The sequence below is a fragment of the Solanum lycopersicum genome, chromosome 3 (assembly GCF_036512215.1).
Source record: "Solanum lycopersicum chromosome 3, SLM_r2.1".
NCBI classification, from domain to species: Eukaryota; Viridiplantae; Streptophyta; class Magnoliopsida; order Solanales; family Solanaceae; genus Solanum; species Solanum lycopersicum.
In genome coordinates, this window is record NC_090802.1 from 6,588,542 (window position 1) to 6,610,911 (window position 22,370).

The 22,370-nt window shown below is 31.1% G+C and overlaps 2 protein-coding genes across 3 annotated transcripts; one reads left to right on the plus strand and one right to left on the minus strand.

Moving 5' to 3' along the window:
• Positions 1–4,578: 4,578 nt before the first annotated feature.
• LOC101249612 (peroxidase 72) lies at positions 4,579–7,683 on the plus strand. The gene is made up of 4 exons (XM_004234499.5): positions 4,579–4,926; positions 5,567–5,758; positions 6,195–6,360; positions 7,134–7,683. Exons 1-4 carry the CDS (start codon positions 4,693–4,695, stop codon positions 7,541–7,543), a joined length of 1,002 nt encoding a protein of 333 aa, XP_004234547.2. The 5' UTR covers positions 4,579–4,692; the 3' UTR covers positions 7,544–7,683.
• Positions 7,684–10,350: 2,667 nt separating this feature from the next.
• LOC101246799 (uncharacterized) lies at positions 10,351–15,691 on the minus strand. 2 transcript variants are annotated; one of them, XM_004234557.5, is made up of 5 exons: positions 15,216–15,691; positions 13,538–13,616; positions 12,703–13,443; positions 11,455–11,706; positions 10,351–10,757 (listed from the first exon to the last, which is right to left on the minus strand). In XM_004234557.5, the coding sequence occupies exons 1-5, from the start codon at positions 15,643–15,645 to the stop codon at positions 10,598–10,600; spliced, it is 1,662 nt and encodes a 553-aa protein (XP_004234605.1). In that variant the 5' UTR covers positions 15,646–15,691; the 3' UTR covers positions 10,351–10,597. The 2 variants fall into 2 exon arrangements, with proteins under 2 accessions (XP_004234605.1, XP_025885599.1); XM_026029814.2 differs by having other exon boundaries at positions 10,351–10,781; positions 15,216–15,684.
• Positions 15,692–22,370: the final 6,679 nt, after the last annotated feature.

Genomic DNA, 22,370 nt, shown 5'->3' on the forward strand with positions numbered 1-22,370 from the left:
AACTTCAATAACTTAAGCAAACGTAAGAGTAGTAACAAGACCACACACAGACCTAGTCGGTCGATAATTTTGTTTAAGAGAGAAAAATGTATGCAGAGAGGAAAAATTTTCAGTGTTTGAAAAAACGAAAAAGACCTCCTTTTTATAGCCATTTTCAGCAAAAATGTGTATTTTCAGACACGTTTTTTTCCCAGATAACGACTTTTCGAAATCGTTGCGCCAAAATTAATTCTGTTATTTAACAAACATTCTGAATTAATTCTGAAGCCGAGCTAGCGACGGGGCGAAGGGACATCTTCTTTTTAACCCTTTAAGAAGTAAATGTTTTTCCTAATATAACGACAACAATTTCCTTTCGTTTTACCAATATGGGAGAAATGACTTTTAATTTGCACTTTGCAAATGATTTTTTATTTTCCCTCCAAAATTGATTCCCTCACTTTTTCATTTTTCTCTTCTCTTTTCTCATTCATATTTTGCTAAAACCCAACAAAAACGATAAAAGGGTAACTCATTTCAGTCTTACTTGAAATATCCTTGTGTTCACTAACTCGAAATTATCAAGGATCAACATTCATCGTATGTATATTACATCTTCTAACATGTTTACTAGCATTGGTCTGAACTTAGCCTTATTATTGTAACAAAAATGATCTTAAACGATAATTATAAACGACAATAGTTTAATTGTTGTGAAATGTGTTTTTTAAGACAATTATTATTATCAATCACATTCTAATACTCTTTGAAAATCTAGCTGAAACCTATAACGTCATTAGATCTAACAAAAATTAACGTAAATAATTTAACTGTCTTTATTAATCTGTATATTTATTGCTCTTAAAAGTTATTTTTATGATAGTTATAACTTATTTTTGACGATTATACCAATAAATATTTAATGGGATTGTAGTAATGGCAACAAGTTGATATTATTTGATTCTTTTAGCAAAGTTTTTTTTGTTCCAGAATTAACCGTAAATTAGTCAAATATTTCTGCCATGAATTTTATTCTGTCTTTTATGAGAAGTCAAAGCTGAAAAGTATGGGTTTTGGAACCAATTCTTTTTGGCTTTATTTATAGTCAAATGTCCACTCTAAACTAATTACAATATTCCATTTAAGATATATTCAAATTAAGTTATTTTTAATTAAATTATACGTTAATTATTCACATTAACCTCAAAGAAAAAACACCTAAGATTTTGTAAACAAGCACAAAAAAAGTAAGTTTAACATTTGATGTGAAAATATCTAATTGAAACACTTTATCAACTATTAAAGGTGTTCAATTATAACATGATATAGTACAAATTGGTTTGACAATTAATCTTAGAATATTTCTTGTTGTCGTTGAAATTCTGTCTCCTTCAAAATGCCATAAAGCAAAATACATGCATGCATGACATATATATATATATATAGTCAAATAATAAGACTGATTCGAATTTCAATTTTGAATATTAAAAAAATTATGTTGTGAGTGTTACCTTCTAATAAGCCCTTTTATATGCAATCAAGATTTAGTCGGTGCTCCAATAGAATACTAGACGTCGGGGGAAACCAAAAATAAATTAAACTACTTTTTAAGTGAGAGAAAAATAGAAGAAGCATAAATTGCATGAGGAAAAATTAGAGAGGGAAGAATCAAAGAATTAGATTTGTATTCTCACATTGTCAAATGTGTATATATAAATAGTAGTGTTCTTACATTGTCTATATAGCTCAAAATAAAATAAAAATATAGAAGCTCATCAAGAAATGATAAAAGAAGAGTGTGTCTTACATGAAGGGAAGTGCCTAATTTGATAGCCAAGGATGACTTGCCTGCATCATTAGTTCTTGAGGCTAGCTTGTGATATATATCATGTATATGACATGTATACAAGCATTCTTCTTTGATGGCCAGGCAGTCTCCTTGGCTACTCTAATAGGTTCCTCTCATTCATGCTAGACTCTTCTCTTCTTATTTAGAAGTTAAAAAAAATAGTGGCAGATTTGAAATTTAAAGTTTATAGGTTTACCTTTTATATTTTGTGTCATTATATTTTTTTGGGTGTGATAATTATGGTGTCTGCTTGTCTGGGTCAAAGTTCACACACCTTCACTAATATTACATACGGAATACATATTTTTCATCTCCCACCAACAATAAGAATTAGGGTGCTATCCTCGAGACCTTGTGATTCGTAATTTACTTCATTGACCGTTAGCTAGGGCACACCTTGGGTTTTATCCGTTACATTATTAAAAGTACACTATAACTTGTGCTTTTTCTTTTTATTTTCTATATGGAGATGAATTTAAGATTTTAAATTGATAAGATGCATAATACCATTACAAAGTTACTTATTTTTTGTTGTAACAAGTGGATGTAATAATCCAAGCCTTCGTTATGTCTGATTTGATATTATATTAAAATGTGCAACCATTTTCACCTAAAAGTTGAAGGTATTAGAAAGAAAATACTTTTGTTAGCTAATTATATTCTCAATATTTTGATTTGCTACCTAGATGCTAATATTGTTTTACTTGCATAGAATTGATTAAACTTCTCTTTCCTTTTAGCAACTACTTTTTGTTAGAAAGACACAAGAAGTTTGGTAGTATGGAAAAAAAAGTTAAGGCCAAATATTTGTCTTGTAACAAGTTGTCCTTGTTCTAGTAAAGAACAATTTTGAAATTAATTAAATTAAAGACCAAAGATTATTGGTTTTGCTATTCTATTTATATTATTCATATTTACCTAATATTCCCTTTTTGGTTATCCATTCCTCTGCCTAATTCTATAACTTGTAGTAGTAATATTTTGGTGAAAATACATTGCTTTTTTTTGCCTTTTTGGGAGGAAAAAAAATATCTTTTTTTTTTTAGCTTATATGACTTTATTATGTGTAAAAGATATATATATATATATATATATATATATATATATATATATATATATCTTGTTTTAGTTGAACTAATATTTGCTTTTCCCCCTAGAATTTAAGCTAAGTCACTTTGAACAATCAAGCACTCCACATTATAAATTTTTTAAAAGTTCATCAGATTTTTACATAATCAATTTAATTTAGTTGAATATAACAAGTTAATATGATTATTTAATCAGGGACGAAGCTATAGAGAATGCTATTTGGTTAAACGTCAGAATTCAGTAATTTTGATCAAAATTATGTGTTTGTGTTAAGATTGTCATCATCTCTTAATATGTATAAATACTAGTTATATTAAAACTTGATTAATAAATTATCTTTTTAAATTTTTTGACACCTGCATTTTGGGATGTTTTTGTAAGTCTAGGTTAATCAGCAAGTTACTCTATCAAATTGTATAGAACTTTTCTTAAATAGATCAGAATAGGTTATTTTAATTTACTCCCATTATTTTATGTGAATGAGTTCTGATTGTCAAATTCTTCGCTAAATTGCCAGAAAATTTGATTAGAATTTTGTCAAAAAATTTAAAAAACTATAATATTTGTCTATTTTAAAATAAATTGATCTTTTTTTCATTTTTTTGTTAAAAGATATTAAAATTAAAAAGATACAAATATTTTAAAAGGTGAAATAACATAAGAAAAATATTATTTCGGACAAAAAGAATTTTCTTTCTTTTTTTACCCAAAAAGAAAAGTAATCACAAAAATAATTTTTAAAAAATCATGAATGTTTCCACGTTCAAATTCGGGACGAATCTAGGAGTTCCAATTCACATAAATCCATTTTTTTCTATAAATTTTATGTACATATTTAGAAACTTAGTAAATATTTATAAATTTATAATACTTTTATTAAAACTCTGATTATCGTTAATTCACGTCACGTAAAGCCTATTTATGAAATAATATATTTGAGCTAGTCATAGATATGCCTTTATTCCGTAACCAAAAACACTATTGAATGATTGGTTGACCATATCAACTTATAATATTCTCATGTTTCATTTAATTCTTTTTATTAAAAAAATGTGTTTTAGCTTTTATATACTTACCGTCAAGTCAACTAAAAAAATAATAATAGATTGTAGTCATAAGAAATAAATTTTATAGCAAGAAAAATAAGTAATTTGTTTACTACAACAGATTCTAAATGCTTTAAAAATTGTATTCTTCAACAATTAGGAATCATGATCAACATTTGGAATGCATTAAAAAATAGTTTGTCCTCCGTGCAATTTGTGTTACACATTTTTTTAGCTCGTTTTAAAAGAAATAATGCACTTCAAATTTGAAAATAATTTAATTTTACATTTTTATGTGGATTTTTATACACTCAAAATCATTCAAATTGACATGTATTGGGAACAATATTTTTTCCCATTTGGTGTCCAATATTATTTAAGCTTGATTAATTTGAATTTACCCAGCATAGGGTTCTAGTTGTAAGAAAGCGCTCCCTACCAAAGAATTTTTCATATTCAGACTCTGAAAAACTTCTAATTATTAAAGAAGAAACAGTCTTACCCACTGATCGTGATAGTGTATTGAAACAATTTCATCATTAGGTAAAAAGTGTTACTTAATCGTATTAGTTATACTAATCCTTACTTAAAAGCTACCAAATCCATCTAGTGCTCATTATACACTATATATACTCATACAATTTATCTCAATTTCATCACAACTAATCAACCTTCTTTGCATACAACAATTTCTTCAATAACAAAGTCTTTATTAGAATTTGACTCATCATGGCTAAAATATTGAGTTTATTCATCATGGTCACATCTCTTCTTGTTTTTTCACCAACATTATGTTTATCTAGCAAAACCAATTATTATGGTTACCTATATCCACAATTTTATGATTGGTCATGCCCAAATGCAAAAGAAATTGTCAAGTCTGTTGTTGCTAAGGCTGTAACTAGAGAAGCTCGAATGGCTGCCTCTTTGCTTAGGCTTCATTTTCACGATTGCTTTGTCAAGGTAAATCATTTTTCGTCTCTTGAAAAGCATATTTGTACGTTCTTGATTCAACATATTTTCACTGTGGTGTTTGAGTAGATACTGTTACTTTTTCATGAATCATACAATTCCTTAATGACTTAATTATTTTCCGTTATTTGATTGTCTGAAATTATGTTTTACGAAAATACTTTCCATAAATTTTTGTAAAAAAAAAAGAAGAAGGAAAATATGACTTACCTCACTTAGCAATTATCTTTTTTTCTTTACTTCAAATCACAAACTATTTTTAGTAATTAATATTCAAAAGTTCCATCAAACACAATGTAGTTTGTTATTACTATTATCATCAATCTTTGATACTATTATTTTAAGAAAAAAGTTATTTTTCACTCTCTAGCTAAATTCTAGAAAAACAATTCCTAAAAAGTATAAGTGTTTAGCCAAAATTTATAAGCTGGTCAAATTATATTATAAATATAGTTTGAGTTTTCAATTAACCAAAAAATCATAAGTCAATCATTCTCGATTTATGACTTTTCTAACTTATAAATGTTTTTAATTTAACTATTTCTTTTTATTATTTTATCAGTTATTTTCAATAAGTTAACTCAGACGGATTAACTAACTATAATATTTTTTTTATTTTATGATCATGTAGGGGTGTGATGCATCATTGCTTCTGGACAGCAATGGACCAATAATAAGTGAAAAATTATCAAACACCAATAGAAATTCAGCACGTGGATTTGAAGTAATCGATGAAATTAAATCTGCACTTGAAATGGAATGCCCTCAAACCGTCTCTTGTGCTGATATATTGGCCCTTGCTGCAAGGGATTCTACTGTTTTAGTAAGTACAACGACTTTAAACCTAGCAAAAAAAAGTAACCTAACCAAAAGATTTCAATTTCGATGAGCTCAATAAAGTTTGTTTAAATTTTATTTTTTTATTAGAAAACCTTTTAAGTATGCATAAATATATAGTTATAAATTCAGTAGTTAAGACGAGCTATGAATTCTTGCAGGTAAGTTCAAAAATAATACTAGCGAGACTATTTTATCTCTCGTTGATGAGTGTTAATAAGTCAATGAAATACATTTTGTATTAAAATAACAGGATAAACTATTCCCATATTTTATAAAATATCATGATCTGTTCGATTTCAATTAAGTTAAAAAAAATTATATCCTATATAATTGTAGTTATTATCTTGATAAGATTATGAGATAATTCTTAATTTATATTATCAGTATATAAAATTTAAACTCGATTATTATTTATGCAGGCTGGTGGACCAAGCTGGGAGGTTCCATTAGGAAGAAGAGACTCAAGAGATGCTAGTATAAGTGGCTCCAACAATAACATTCCTGCTCCTAACAACACATTTGATACTATTCTTACTAAATTCAAGCTAAAAGGGCTTGATCTGGTTGACCTTGTTACTTTATCTGGTAAAATTTACTCGTCCTAATTTAACTTTTATATATTTAAATGATAATTACAAATATTTTGAATAATTTATATCGAAAAAATAGTATAACTTTATACCATATCCAATGGGAAATAACAATTTATAGGATTATTTATTCTTGGATAAAACAAGTCAAATAACGAAACTCTCCTTCTATCAAAGTCCTTGCAACTTTCAACTAAGATCAAGGTTAAAATTGGAACATAATTTTATTTTTACAATATAAAATCAAACATATATTTTAGATTATACATTATGTATATCCAAGTTATCACATTTTTTAAAAAGAAAATCATCATAAATGTTAAAAAAATCCATGAATTATTAGTATGTACAACAATCCCTATATAATATTGTTCACAAATCAAATAACCTTTTTAGTATAATTTTGTTCTATTATCCATGTGTTATACATATATAATTTAATTCTTCATTCGATTTTAACTAAACTAATTATCATATCAGGGACGGAGCTGGATAGAATGAATTCCTTTAACAAAAAAAAATAATATTTCTATATAAGATTAATTTTATTTTTTTTTTGAATGTTAAGAGAGGACAATTACCTCTTGTTTCTGCTCCTCTTTCTTTGCTTTGGGGAAAAGAGGTCCTGCGATAGTTAATAAGAGGCACAAACAAGTTTTATGTATATATAGTACAAGTTGAATTTCTTTTGATTTTTTTGTATGTTTACTTTTTTATAATTTTAAACCTCAATTTAGTAAAAATTCTGACTCGAAAATTGTCTTGTAGGGAGCCACACCATTGGAAATGCAAGATGCACTAGCTTCAAGCAAAGACTCTACAATCAATCAGGAAATAATTTACCAGATTATACACTTGATCAATCATATGCTACAGAATTGAGAACTATGTGCCCAAAATTTGGTGGTGACCAAAATTTATTTTTCTTGGATTATGTCACACCAACAAAATTTGATAACAATTACTACAAGAACTTGTTGGCTTCAAGGGGTTTGTTGAATTCAGATCAAATTCTTGTGACAAAGAATCAAGCAACATTAGAATTGGTGAAATTGTATGCCGAAAATAATGAGATTTTCTTCGAGCAGTTTGCGAAATCTATGGTTAAAATGGGAAATATTTCACCTTTAACTGGATATAAGGGAGAGATTAGGAAGAATTGTAGATACATGAATTAAGAGAAAATAGATATTGTGTCTCTATTTGTTGTATTTTTATGTTTTTATTTTTAACATTGTTGTAAGTTTTTTTCTTCTTATTTTTAATGGTTAGTTTGTATCATCCTCATATATTAAGTTCATCTTGGGTTGCCTTTTTCCATAGTGTGCTAAATGTTAGTGATGGTTCCATATATATTCATTTGAAGCACTTTCCTGGTACGTTTTAAATTGTATACTCAGTGGACGTTTGATCATGTTTTATTGTGAAATTTGAAAAAAGAAAATTTTATTTTCAAAGTGAAAAAATGAAATTTGAAAGTTGTACGGCTCGATCATGAATATAAATTGGAGTTATGTTTGACTTTCTATAAGTAGTCTGGAGTGAAAAAGTGAAACACGTTTTTGTTGTTTCTCAAATCCTTGAAAATTTTAAATTTTATGGTCAAATGTGTTTTTCGGAGTTCAAATACCTCCTTTTAACTTTATTTTTACTTGGTTGTGCCCCCCTCCCCACATTTATTTTTTCACACTTACCTTATTATTGGATAAAACTGAATCAAGAGGTTGTGAAACAAGACAAGCAAAGCTTACTCAAGTGATTCAACATCTCTATCATCTACCGATAGATTTAAGGGTTAGAATCATAATGAAAGGTAAGTGAAAATACTATTGATTCTCCGAAAACTTAGGAAGATTGAGAAAAAAAAAAGACACTTAGTAGGCTTCTTGCAGAAAACAGATGAGGATTATTGATGAGGTATTTATATGTTGGCATTTATCCTGAATAATGGGAATTGTTTCTTCTATATCATTTAATTTTATCTCCGAACTATTATCGGTCTTAAATACACCTCTTGATTTGACTAATCAAACTTAAATACACTCTTGATTTTGCAACATGAATGAAATAGTGACATTATGCACCTTGTCAATTCAAAATTTTAGATACGCCTCCGTGTAGAGAATAAAATAAAGAGCACAAATTCTAGTGTAATACATTAAAAATAAATATATAAGAGTTAAACCTATTAAATTTTAATTCTGAATTCACCTCTGACTAAAGTAGAAGCTAAATAAGAAGAGAAGAGTCTAGCATGAATGAGAGGAACCTATTCGAGTAGCCAAAGGAGACTGCCTGGCCATCAAAGAAGAATGCTTGTATACATGTCATATACATGATATATATCACAAGCTAGCCTCAAGAATTAATTAATGATGCAGGCAAGTCATCCTTGGCTATCAAATAGGCACTTACCCTTCATGTAAGACACTCTTCTTTTACCATTTCTTCATATGCTTCTATATAATCTTTTTTCTTTTTTTTAACTTTTAGCTATATAAACTATGGAAGAACACTACTATTTATATACACACATTTGACAATGTGAGAATACAAATCTAATTCTTTGATTCTTCCCTCTCTAATTTTTCCTCATGCAATTTATGCTTCTTTTTTTTTTTTCTTTCACTGTTTAATTATTTGACTATATATGTTATGCATGCATGTATATGTCATTTAGGGGAATATGTTCATAGGATCTACAAGACATTGGCCTTAATTATGTGTACTTTGTGGTATTTTGAAGGAGACAGATTTTCAACGACAACAAAAGTATATTTAAAGATTTGCCAATCAATTTGTACTATATTTTTCATGGGGTCCAAGGGTCCACATCAAATTGTGGCAGAAAGACTCTATGCAATAAGCTCGATCCACATTTTCAAATTTTAAGGTCCGTTAGAGTTTTTGGATACTTGTTCCATCGGATTAACAGCTAGGATACACACAAAATTATATTCACTTCATTTTTTTTTAATGATCATGATATTCGAATCAGTTTTTGCACATCTCGACTAGTTAAGTAATCTATTTAGTTCAAGACGTTCTCAACTTGACACTAATTTATTTGGTGTATATCCGAATTATTTTAAAAAAATAAATTACGTATAGTTTAAATATGAAATTGATAATTTAAAAAAAAATAGTTTTTTTTGGGAGGGGGGGGATAGGGGGGGTGGGGGGATATCCTACCTTCATTCATTTATTCACTTATATGGTAGGGTGACAATTCGCGGTTCGGATCAAGTTTGGATGAATCATTATGGATTGAGATGATAATCGGGTCAAGATTATATCCTATCAACATTTACTTAAATCAAAACGGGTTAGGTAATGGATTACATAATGTGTCAAGACCCAACTCAATCCAACTTTTGATAAACTTAATTGTTTTATTTATTTTTTAAAATTATTTAGTACCTGATAAAAACAAGCTTATTAAATATTATCAAGATTATTTGATTAGTCAATTCAGGTCCTGTAATGTGCGATCTGAATTTAGTCAGAGTTCCAATGTGGGTTCCGAACACCAAGTGGGAAACCAAAAAAAAGAACCACTTTTACTGAATTGAGCTAATAGATGAGCAAGACAACAAACCGCCCAAACTTAAACGGATTAGGCAAATTGGTTGGTTGGGTTTGATTTTACCACCCCCTACTTAGACCGAAGGTTTCACTACAAACAAACAATAGAGGCTTGTTTGGATAGAGGATTGTGTTAATTCCTTACTAATTTTCTGGCCATTTTAGTGTGCAAAGATTAAAAATGTTGGTAATATTCCCCATTCCATAAACCAATACTTTTCAGCTTTGACCTCTCATAAAAAGATAGAATAAAATCTATGGGCAGATATATTTGAATTGTAAAGGAGCTGTACTGCAACTTATGGAACAAAAAACTTTGCTAAAAGAATCCAATAATAGCAACTAGTCGCCATTGCTACAATGGAAGAAAAACAAAAAACTAACATGGTGTGTAAACCACTTTAGTGAATGTATCATATATTTTTGCATAAGCTGCACTATGAGTTAAAACCATGGTTAATTCATACACATTCACATCTCAATTCATCAAAATTACAGCCTACTTGTAAGGGCTAGGGTGTTAACATGTTCAACTAGTGACATCACCATTTTCGAACAATGATTGTGAACATGTTGGAACATGTATTGTACACATGATGAATGTCTCATTCTCGATAATTTCGAGTGAGATTGAAACGACTTACCATTTATCGCTTCAAGGATGACATGTAGAACCCCTGTAACAGCATATGTGAAGGTGGTAACATAGTATTTGCCATCTCCAAATTTGTAATTAGTTCCTTCACTTGAGATGGCAACATGAAAACTTCATCAGCTTGGTTTTTGGTCACCCATTCTTCTACGTTCCTGCATAAAGTTTGATTCAGCGAGCTTTTGAAAATGGATCAGGACGGGAGTCGTTGGTGTGAAATGCACAATCGAAATAAGAGAAGAAAGTGGCCAGGAACATGTGTCAAATGATAATGTTGAAACAGATGAAGTATAAACAAATTATTGTGTTACTTTGAACAAGTCCTACAAGATTTATCTATAACCTTCGTTGGATTTCTAATGAAAATTGCATCTTAAAGTGTCCATAAACGATTTCTTTTCAAATTGGTAGCAACCATCTGATGCTACTTAAAATGTGTGACAACAGTATGTATACCTTTTTCAAAATCATCTCAGGAAGACAATAATTTAGTATTTTGTGCCAACTTATTGTTCTCTTCTATAGATTCTTCTTCCTGTATTTGCTTTACATACTTGATTATTTTGACATGTTTTACTTGAACCAAGGGTCCATTGAGAACAGTCTCTCTATCTTCACAAGACTAGATACGTTGTTCATGCCAACTTACTTCAATATGGCAACTACTTACAGACTTATAGTACAGTTCTTGAAAGTTAGTTGGCACACATAACAGTACGTATCTTGCAAGGTTCAAAAGCTTGAACAACTTCCCCAGTAGTAAGGCAGAGATTGAGGAAGATAACCTATACATACGTGTAGATGGCATCAAATGACAGAAGAAAAGGACAGCTAGAGTAGAGAGGCAATTACCTGAGTTCAAGTTCCGTGTCATTGATGTTTGCAGAGAATAATAGCTTGACAACGGGGTACATATTAATCTTGGCAACTGGTTCCATGTTATGCACACAATAGTCACTGTAGCACCATGCATTTGGGTTAAGGAGAACAATTTGTGAAAGTGCACGTTTGGTGTGTATATCTCTGACAACAGTCCGAAATGTTAATTCGTCTTGTGCAGCTTCAAGCAATTGACGTGAAAACATCCTTTCCAAAGTATACTCCCTGGTATCACAGAGTAAGTTTATTATTACATCATGAAATCAAAATCAATCAATCAAATGTCCTCAAATTCAAACTAGTTGGAGTTGACTGTAAGGAATTTTTCAATATCCATTCCACTCTATTTGGGCATATATCATGCCAATACACTGACATAAAGTCTCTTAACAAGGAAAACTCAGGAGTCATGATAAACACCAGATGTATATGAAACAACTAAACTTGATCCCAACTAATTGCATCACTGATATGGATCATTTGCATTCTAAACTTGGTTAAGTTTGTATTGCTTCTCAGAAATTGTATCCCCCCATGTAATGTCAAATATGATAAGTCTGCTTTAACACCTGAATAATCAAGTGCACACACCCTGATGGTGCATTTGGATATCTGAATAATCAAGTGCATTACTTGCACTTACATAGGATGTGATCATTTTTAATCTTGTAAACTTTTACCTACATGCATTCATCTTAACATCAAAACTACTGAACACTCGTCTTTAGAATATTTTGGGCCTTAAAGGCCCAACATTCAATCTTACATGACATTGTCGGTCCGTTATCTTTGACTTTATTAGATATCCTCATTGTGCATAGCATATCAGTAGTGGAAATACATGAAAGAGAAGAGAAAATATGCTCTATCCAAAGAATGTCTCGCTATCAGGGAATAACTTGTTCGACTCTCAGATAGGCCAACATCTAACTAATGGCACTAGAAAACTATTTAGCAATTACAGCGCCATTGACAAAGTTGCCATTTTCATCTAGTTTTCAGCTTTCTAAAGAGAGAAAGAAAGACATCAACTCCATGAAATGTTATAGGGCAAGAAACATATAACTAAAGGACACATCTATTTAACAAAAATTCCTATTTACAGGCTCCATATGGTTTCAAGAACCACAAGTTGGGAAAGAAGTTTGAGTTAAGAAGAAAAATATAAGAGAATGCACTACAAGATAAACTAAATATAAGGGGGGACTGATAAATGGTTACCTAAATAGATCATTCAATCCAACAACAGGCAAACACGTGGATATGTTAAATTTGTATAGCCGAACTCCATCATCCAATGGTGCTTTATCACTGGAGCAAGGATATGCTCCAATAAGAGATGAACATTTTGGACAGAGAAATTCAATCCACTTGACGTCTTTGGAAAGATTGGAATGTCTTAACATAAAAGCATCCCCAAGGCAGCCTTTAAGAAATATTTTCTGCTTATCTAAGAGTTCAGTATTCATTTCATATTCTCTGTCCTTTGAAAATCTCTCACTGAGATTATTGCTACAACAGCCAGTATTGTGGTTTTTAATGTCACAGTTTGCCTCGGATGAAATTCCAGCCAATGACTTCATTTTGTCTTCATCCTTCAACTTTGAATGTATGCATGTTGAACTATCACCATTAATCATCATTTTAACAACTACATTGTGTGGTTTCACCCCATTATTTTTTTCCTCAGGACAAGGTCTTAAAGAAGTCATCTTGGCTGAATTCAACTGAGAATCATAAGTTTGGTCCCTTTTCAACACAGGAAATTCACAGACGACTAGGTCCTCTTTGAATATGATAACAGATGCGCCAGTTATAAGGCAAACACCAGTTGTACAAGAATATGACTTTGCAAATTTCATGACTAGCTGTTCACTTATACCACCAAACGAGCAACAACATGTCCCAAACCAATTGTCTGCAACATCTTGCCAGTCGACTGATGGCATCTCATTAAATAATCTGCAAAAAAAAGAATATTTAGAGACACGCAATGGCTTAATGTAAATTAAATAACGGGCATTTCCTCCCCGACTGAGAGAAAGAACAGCCCTACCTGATACCCTTGGTTAACTTAGTCGAGCAACTTTTGCAGTAGAAATGAACTTCCTCCATAGCAGATAATTTCTTTATTTCTAATCCAACAAAGCAGAATTAATAATAGTGAAATAAAATAAATGAACATGAAGCTCTATAAGGGCCAGAATGCAAATAAGGTTAGACTCATAGAGTACGTTAAGCAGTGATCATAATCGTCTGCCTAAAACATAAAATCAAAGCAAAATGACATGGCAGTTTCTGCATGACAAATCACCAGTCCCTCAATGACGGAATACATAAACACATCAAAGGAGATGACAGTTTCTGCATTACTGTCTATTCCTTTTTCTTTTGACTTGGTATCACAAGAGAATCAAGTCTTTCACATTCCTTAGACAAGTGGTTGACACGTGTTAGAACTTTAAAGTTGTAATTTTACTTCCTAAAGTGATTCAACAGACATAACATGTTATGTTGATCAAATCCTGCAGCTTGGGTCTTGCTACTTATTGGAATACCTCGCAAACATACAAAAGTGAATTCTTGACAAGCATTATATATAAATGTTATGAACTGTTTAATCCCAGGGGAAATTTCAAATTTGTCCTGTCCACCCATCCACCACACAAAAAGGGAAAAGTCCTGCTCTATCTTCTGCATATTGACAACCTTAGGTGGACTTTCATGAAGATCAAGATAAAAATCAATAATTATTTATTACACTCCAGTACATCGGGAACAGAGGAGTATGTAGCAATATAGTTATAGGTTCAATCGACTAAATTTACTAAAATTGCAATAAATAGTAGATATGAACCCATAACTTTCAAAATATAACAAGTGCAATGCTAATAATCTTGCATCCAAATTCAAATTGAGCCCATAGAATTCAAATTCTAGATTTTCCTCTGGTTAGGGATACATTAAAAGCTAAGAGATGCTGAAAAGAAGAAATCGTCAAACTACCACACCCTTAGGTGCATCAAAAAAAAAATATCATAATCATATTTTTCTTTTGACACCAAGGAAAACCCACAGTTGCTACCCTTTGGGTGCGCACAGGGTAAAAACCTCTCTCCTATGCAATAGCTCATAAACCACATAGGAGAGGTAACCCGCACTAGGCAAGCCTGGTGCGACCCAGAAGGCCTAAGGGGTTTTGAACTTGAGACCTCCAACATGGAAGTCCCAAGCTCAAACCACTGGACCACCCCGAAGGGTATAATCATATGTTGTAAAATGGTAAAATTCCTTTTAGCTGTATCCTAATGTATCAGCCAAGCATCACTAACATCATCCACTACAACATACCCAGTGTAATACAACAATTGGGGTCTCGGGATGATAGAGTGTACCCAAACATTACTCCCAACTCGTGGAGGCAGAGAAGTTGTTTCTGAAAGACCTTACCCAGTGTGATACCACAATTGAGGTCTCGAGAAGATAAGAGTGTACTCAAACCTTACGCCTAACTCATTAAGGCAGATAGGTTGTTTCCGAAAGACCTTGCCCAGTGTAATACCACAAGTGAGGTATGGTGGAGGGTAGAACTGACTCAATTGCAGCAAATGAAACTAGTTATGAAAACGGCAATACAGCAGTGAAGAGTAACAATAGCTAAATAATGAGCTAACATCCAAATTCGCAAATATAAAACCGAAACTAACCAATTTTAAGAAACATTCCTGACTAACCATAATTCACCGAGAACGGAAAGCAAGTATCTGAGTCCAGTTTTTCCTCTTCCGGTTCCGGTTCCGATAAATCCAATCCTGAAATGAGTGGATGATCAACAGGAAGAAGAAGAGCAAGCTTAATTTCAACATGATCATCAAACACTCTGCAATGAACCGGAGCTTCCGGGTCAATCAAAACCCGAGGAACTGGTACCCGAATTGTATCCCCTTCGACGAAACAGACAGTGAGCAGAGATTTCTCCACAGATAAATTGACAGTGATTTCGGTACAAGGTTTGATATTTGAACTGAAAAGTATTAATCGGAGAGTTGAAGTGTGAGATTGAGCTTCCCATTTGAATCGCCATTTGCTGCAATTAGGGTTTACAGTAGAGGCGGGAAACACAGGTTCAGATGAAGAAGACATAATTTTGATTGTTGATTCCATTGGCGTGGAAAATTAAAATTTTGTTAAGATTCTTTTAGGCCCATCTTACATGGATTTTCATTTTTAGCCCAATGGATAAATAAGAAAATTTGGCATGATTTAGATAGGGGAAACTTTCGCAGATAATCATTAAAATAATTTTATTTACGCTTTGTAGCTATAGTTTACTAATTATGATTCATAGTTACATATTAGTAGGAAGGAGAGTGGCGAGCGAGAGAGGGAGAGACGAGTTGTATATGTATATTTGTTAAATTGTATATGTATATCAATTAGATAATTCTATGTCGAAAGAAACATTTTGTATGATGATTTAGTCGTGCAAAATTGTGGATACAATTGTAAACCGCAAGATCATGTTATGAGTTACATTCCATATTTTTTTCATAATGAGAAGGTTTTACATTTTAGAATAACCGATCTATCTAGTTTGCTTGTTTATTCGGGAGGAGCAGAGAAATCGCCCATGTTAAAAGTGTACGTAGAAGAAAATCCTATCGAGGAGGATCATAATAATGTAGAGGAATGCCAACAAGATATGTTTAATGATGAATTTCATCCTGCGGACATGAATAGTCCTGATGATGAAATTGGAATAGGTGAAGGTGAAGGTGAAGGTGTAGGTGTAAGCTGAAGGACCGGATTGCAAGTTTCCTCCCACACCTATAGTTGACAAGAACAATCAATAAACTACTCAAACTTCACGTGTAAATAATGTTAGAGATGATGAAACAGAATTTTATAAGGGAATGACATTCAAGAACAAGCAAGAACTGACAAATTCGTTGAAAATTGCTTGTTTGAAAAAAGATTTTAGACTGAAAAAGGTGATTAATTCTCGCAATTTGTTTTACTTTAAATGTTCATATTCAGAGTGCAATTGGTGGTTGAGGGCTCTGAAATTTACAAGTAGTGACAGGTTTGTCATTAGAATATATGAAAAGTACCATACGTGTGGTTCAGAACATCTTACAAGCCATAATCCCCACACCACGGCAAAGTCATAGGTAAGTACATCGAAAATAGGTTTCGCAATGGTATAGACCCATCCACAAGAGATATGTCAAATCAACTCCGCACAGAATTTGGTTGTAAGGTAAGCTATTGAAAGATTCATAAGGGCATGGAGCATGCTAAGTCTAATGTTAGAGGAACATATGAGCATGGGTACACAGTGCTTAATGCGTATCGGTATATGCTTGAAGTTGCGAATCCGGAAAGCAAGACGACATTGTCGCTCGATGAAAATGGGAGGTTCTAGTACTTCTTTGTATTATATGTTGCTTGGATAATTGGTTTTCAAGAAATGAGAAAAGTAATAGCCGTTGATGACACATTTCTAAGGAGCAAGTATGGAGGAGTTCTGCTATCGACGCTGGCACAAAATGTCATTTAAAGAGGATTTGACCAGCTCTTGACCAATCTATCATAAAAAACAAACGAGACTTATTTGACACCTTACATTTAATTTTCTCTTATCAGATGATTCAAAGCATGTACATCACAATCATATACAAGTTCAAAGAGTTATAAGGTATTCAACTACTTTTTAGAGTTTTGGGTCCGAAATTTTCTACATATTTTTTCGATTAAATTGTTACACGAATTTATTTTTTGCATATTTTTTCGATTGAATTTGTTGTATGAATTTTTCTAGTATGATTTATTTCACCTATGTAATTTGCAGAATATTATATTGAATTGAAATTTATCCTATGCACACAACATACCTAAAGAATAGCAAATATGAGTTTCTTTGTTATTAAAAAAAAAATTATTCAACTACTTGTCTCAATTATTTTTATGTTAATATATTGATTTCTCGAGCGATAACCAAGACCTACTTTTGATATCATAAATTTTATTTTAATAATTACACTGAACATCCTTTTAATAAATTAATAATGTCATTATCAATATAATATTTTCTAAAACAAACTAAGATGATCTTAACAACTTTAATTTTAAAAGTCTCCATTTTCCAACCAAAGACCAACCAAATCCTTCCACCCAAGATATTAAAATAATAAGAGGGAAAAAAAAATGAAAACATGGATGAGAAGATATATAGTCTACAGTCTCATGGTATGAAAAGAACTATTTGTGATGGAAAATATTTTTTGAAAAATATGTTGATTTTTTACTTATTTTTTGTGTTTGATAATAAATAAAAAAATATTATTTCCAAGAAATTATATATGCACTAATAAAGTATTATAAAAGTGGGAGTGGGTGGAGAATGAAGCCTCGAGAGTGGTTAAATATACATGTGTATAATAACTTATATATATGCACCAACAAGGTTGTGGTGGTATAGGTTAACTACTCTTTTATCCTTAATTAAAGGTCTCGAGTTTAAATTAATACAGAGTAGTTGGAGATCTTGAGTTTGAGTTTTCTTGGATATAAAGTTATCTTTGATAGATTACACCCCTCCAATTATACCATATACCGAATGAAAATCCAAAAAAACTTATATAAATGCAACATAGCTTTGAAAGAGACAATTAACCATGCTTATTATTCTCATTAGACAAATTATTTGTTAAGTTGTTAGTTTGATTGTGTACATACATTATAAATCAAGGTTATCCTCAATTATTGTCACTTGAATTTTTTTTAGCCTTCTTAAACAATATAATAAATTAGAGGGAAATAGGGAAGAGGAGGAAAATAATCTAAATAGTGATAGTAAAATTTGAACACACTTATTAAGTTATTATATAAGAGATTCCTATCAATATCACTAAACTTTAAGTCATGATTTGTAACAACTTGCATATATTTAAATAGGAGACATCCCCTTAAGCTATAAATTTGATAGAAAAGGTACCATAATGATGCTGCATAGACTGACCCATCATTTTCTTCAAGTGGATGATGGATGACACACTACATTATATATATTACCATATAGTTTTGTTGAGAGGTTCATGAGGTCATCTAATTCAAAATTTGCAAGTTTCTCATTTATAAAAGAGTTTGAGATAATGTACGAGCAGTTCCTAGATTATTATCGAAATCTCCTCCCTCCTCCCCTCTCCGCTCCCACCCCCACCCCACCCTCAAAACCAATTTTTTTAAAAATAATTTTTAGTACACTTTTTTTGGCTTATGTGATATCCAAACATGTCTCATGCGGCTCAATTACGTAGAGTCACGAAGTGCGTCACGTAAGTTAAAAGGTATATAAAATTACAAAAAATGAGTTTTGAGGGATAATAAGGCCTTAATTTAATTAATAAAGTGTATTTCTAAAATTTCGATCATAGTTTAAGAGGTGCTTGTGACTTATCCTTAAAAAGAAAATAAAAAACTTAGAAACTTTGAATTATTCCCTTTTAAAAATTATGTCACTCACCATATTATCTCCTATCTAGAAATAGTTAGGTCTAGTGTCACTTTGCTGTATTGTCTCCATTTTAAAAAAAAAATATTTTGCCAATGATTTAACCCTATACTCAGCCATATTTTATGTGTAATCCTTTTTCAGAAGGTCCAAGAGGTTTTCAACCCTTCAATTAATTAAAGGCTTTATAAATAAACTATCAATCAATTTGTGAGTTATTTTATTTAGATACTTCAACGGTAATTGATTTCGATTAAACATCTAATTATATGATAAAATATTTATGTTAGACAATTTAGATTCAAATTTCGGTACAATAAATTTGTACATGCCCTCAAGAAATTTATTAGGTAGTTAAATTAACTACATAAATGACAACTATTTTAATTATACACATCAACCTCAATTGGATTATGCTTGTATGATTATTTCAAGCAATATACTTTAAGTGGTTAATTTTTATTTACGTAACGAGTACTTGAGAACATATCCAAAAGTTTTTCAAAAAATTAAACTGAAAGTATTAAATAAAAACAATTTATCAGATGTTCAAGTACTTGATTAAAAAAAATCATAATTTGAAGGTCTAAATGAAATTTACTGACAAATTCAAAGGTTATCAATGTGTTAATAAGCCTAAAATCCATATTATTGTGAGTGCACCATATGCTATGCACCAATAATATTTCAATTCCAAACTGATCTAAAACCATGTCTGAACTTCCTCAAGACTCAAATCGAATCATACCATAAGTCACAAATCCTAATATCAAGCTATAAACTAATTATGTCCGATCAGAAGATGAAAATGCGGAAGTAGTGAAAATCAGGATGCTGAGGTGGATATATAGACATATTATGAGAGATAAAATTAGAAATAAAAGGTATTTGTGGCAAGTGAAAGTGGTCGGTGGACAAGAAAAGGAAGTGAGGTTGAGATGATTCAGACATGTAAAAAGGAAATGCTTAGATGCCTCAGAGGAGGTATGAGAGATCGGGATAGAGTGTCTAAAAGAGGAAGAAGTAGATCGAAGAAATATATTGGGGAGAGATAATTAGACAACACATGATAAATTTTCACAGAAACAAAAATATAAAATGCTTATTTTTCATTTTCTAAAGTTTGGATAGAATTATTCGGTGTTTGTGATGGTGAAAAGTAATCGACACCTAATACAATAATTAAAGTGTGTGCAAACTAGATATAACAATTTGTTTCTTAAAAAAAAGAAATTATTGCCAATATGGTAACGGTACATCCCAACAACATTGAAAATAGACATTAAAACAAAAAGAAAAAACACAAATAGAGAATGTGACACAAACACACAATAATTGAACTTGCATTAATTATCTTTTTAAAATAACACAAGAGACAAATCAAGAAGGCAACTACTAATTATCACCATTTATTTATTTTGAACCACATACATTTAACATTAATATTTTTGTTAAAAAATAACCAATTCATCATCACACATTAGTACATGAAGGAATTATAAGAAGCCATAATAGTTTGATTCATCACATTGAGCAAATTCCAAGGGTTCATCAAATCACCTAGTTCATGATGATGATTAATATCTATGTTGCTCGGACCCTGTAAGCATATTGTGGTTGGGTGCATGTCACATCCTCCAAAAGTACTAATGCATTTTTCGAGGCTTCGATTAGAGTTTGTGCAACTTATGATTTCATTTAAAGATTGTAGCCTTTGGTTTAACTCAACCAATTGAGCTCTAAGAATTGAGTTTTCTGCTTCCACATTTAAGAAAAGATGTGTCATCATGTTTATATTTGTTGCAATTTGATTGTTTTGTTCCTTAAATTGATTCACTTGAGATGTTAAATCATCAGAAAGTTGTTGCTTTCTCATTCTTGATCTTCTTGCTGATTCTCTATTTGATATCATTCTTTTTCTTTTTCTTTGATCCATTAGTTTTTGAAGATCTTCTTGGCTTGATCCTGAAGTAAAAGAAGCCATAATTCTATAAAATAAATTGATGGTGTTGGAACAAGGCAATCCCTTTATTGGACCCTACGTGGCACCAATCTGAATTAGTAAAGTCAATAGACTAATTTTGATTGGACGGTTGAATCACTTTTATTGGGCCCTATATGATGTGAACGCGGATTGGTCTGGCTTTTAAAAGGCCATACATAACATGAATCTGAATTGTTTAGACTTATGGATTCAAGATGATCAAATCACCTTTTAATGAATCTTACACAATGCAAATCTGAATAAGTATCTTGAGCTTGTGTGATTCCGAAAATAGATGGTTAAATCACCTCTCTAATGGATAATTAAGTTTTGGACTAATTTATTGTGGACCAAATGGTTAACTACATTTAGTGGATTCTATGTGATGATTATAGGGAAAAAAGGATGATGTTGTGACTAGGGAAAAAGTTACTAATGATGTTCTAATGGTCCTACACAACGCGAATCTGAATAAAGGTAGATTTTTTATTTTTCATGAGAACATGTAGAACCAATAAAGGAAGGAAACGGAGAAGGATTGGACCAAGTGTGTACCACGACGAAGAGTTGAGTTTATGGTGAAACCGGAAAGAAGGACTTCACTAATTATCGGAGACATGGATCCCAAACATCAAGAATCAAACTGATATGCCTTAGCAAAAAGAATCATGAGCAGTGTCTAGTAGAGTCTTGACGATAAAGTACAAAATTGAGAAAGCTGAAAATAAGAGAAGGGGAGTTTTAGAACCTATATAATATGGAAGAGATTAGAGAGGAAAATAAAATAGGAGAAGTTGAAGAGGTTTATGGTAGTATAGGAGAACCATTTATATAGAATTGTAAGTGCCCATTGAAGGAAATAAAAAGGTAGGATGAGTATAGGTCAATCAAATATAAAATTCAGAAGAGTTTAAGTTAAGACTAAATGGTCAAAAATATATATTTTTTGTGAGTTTTATAACTTAACCATTAGTTTATATATATATATATATATATATATATATATATATATATATATATATATATATATATATATATATTTTGTTGTTTCACCATATGATTCTTTGAGTGTAATTTCCCTATATGTATTTTGTTTCATCGATGAAGTGCACACATATTTACTCAGAGAAGCTTGTACATCTCCCTCATTGCTAATTTGTTAACAATTATAAGCAAGTATGTTTTCCTTGATCTTTCTAAGCTTTATAACAAACCTTATTTCATCAAATCAATCAATGAATCAAATATGCTATGACAACTTATTCAGTATAATCCCACAAATGTTTACTCTGAGGAAGGTAGAGTGTATGCACATCTTACCCTACCTCATAAGTAGAGAGGTTCTTTCCAATAGATTCTCGTCTCAAGTTAAAAAACAGTCCAAGGTAGTCC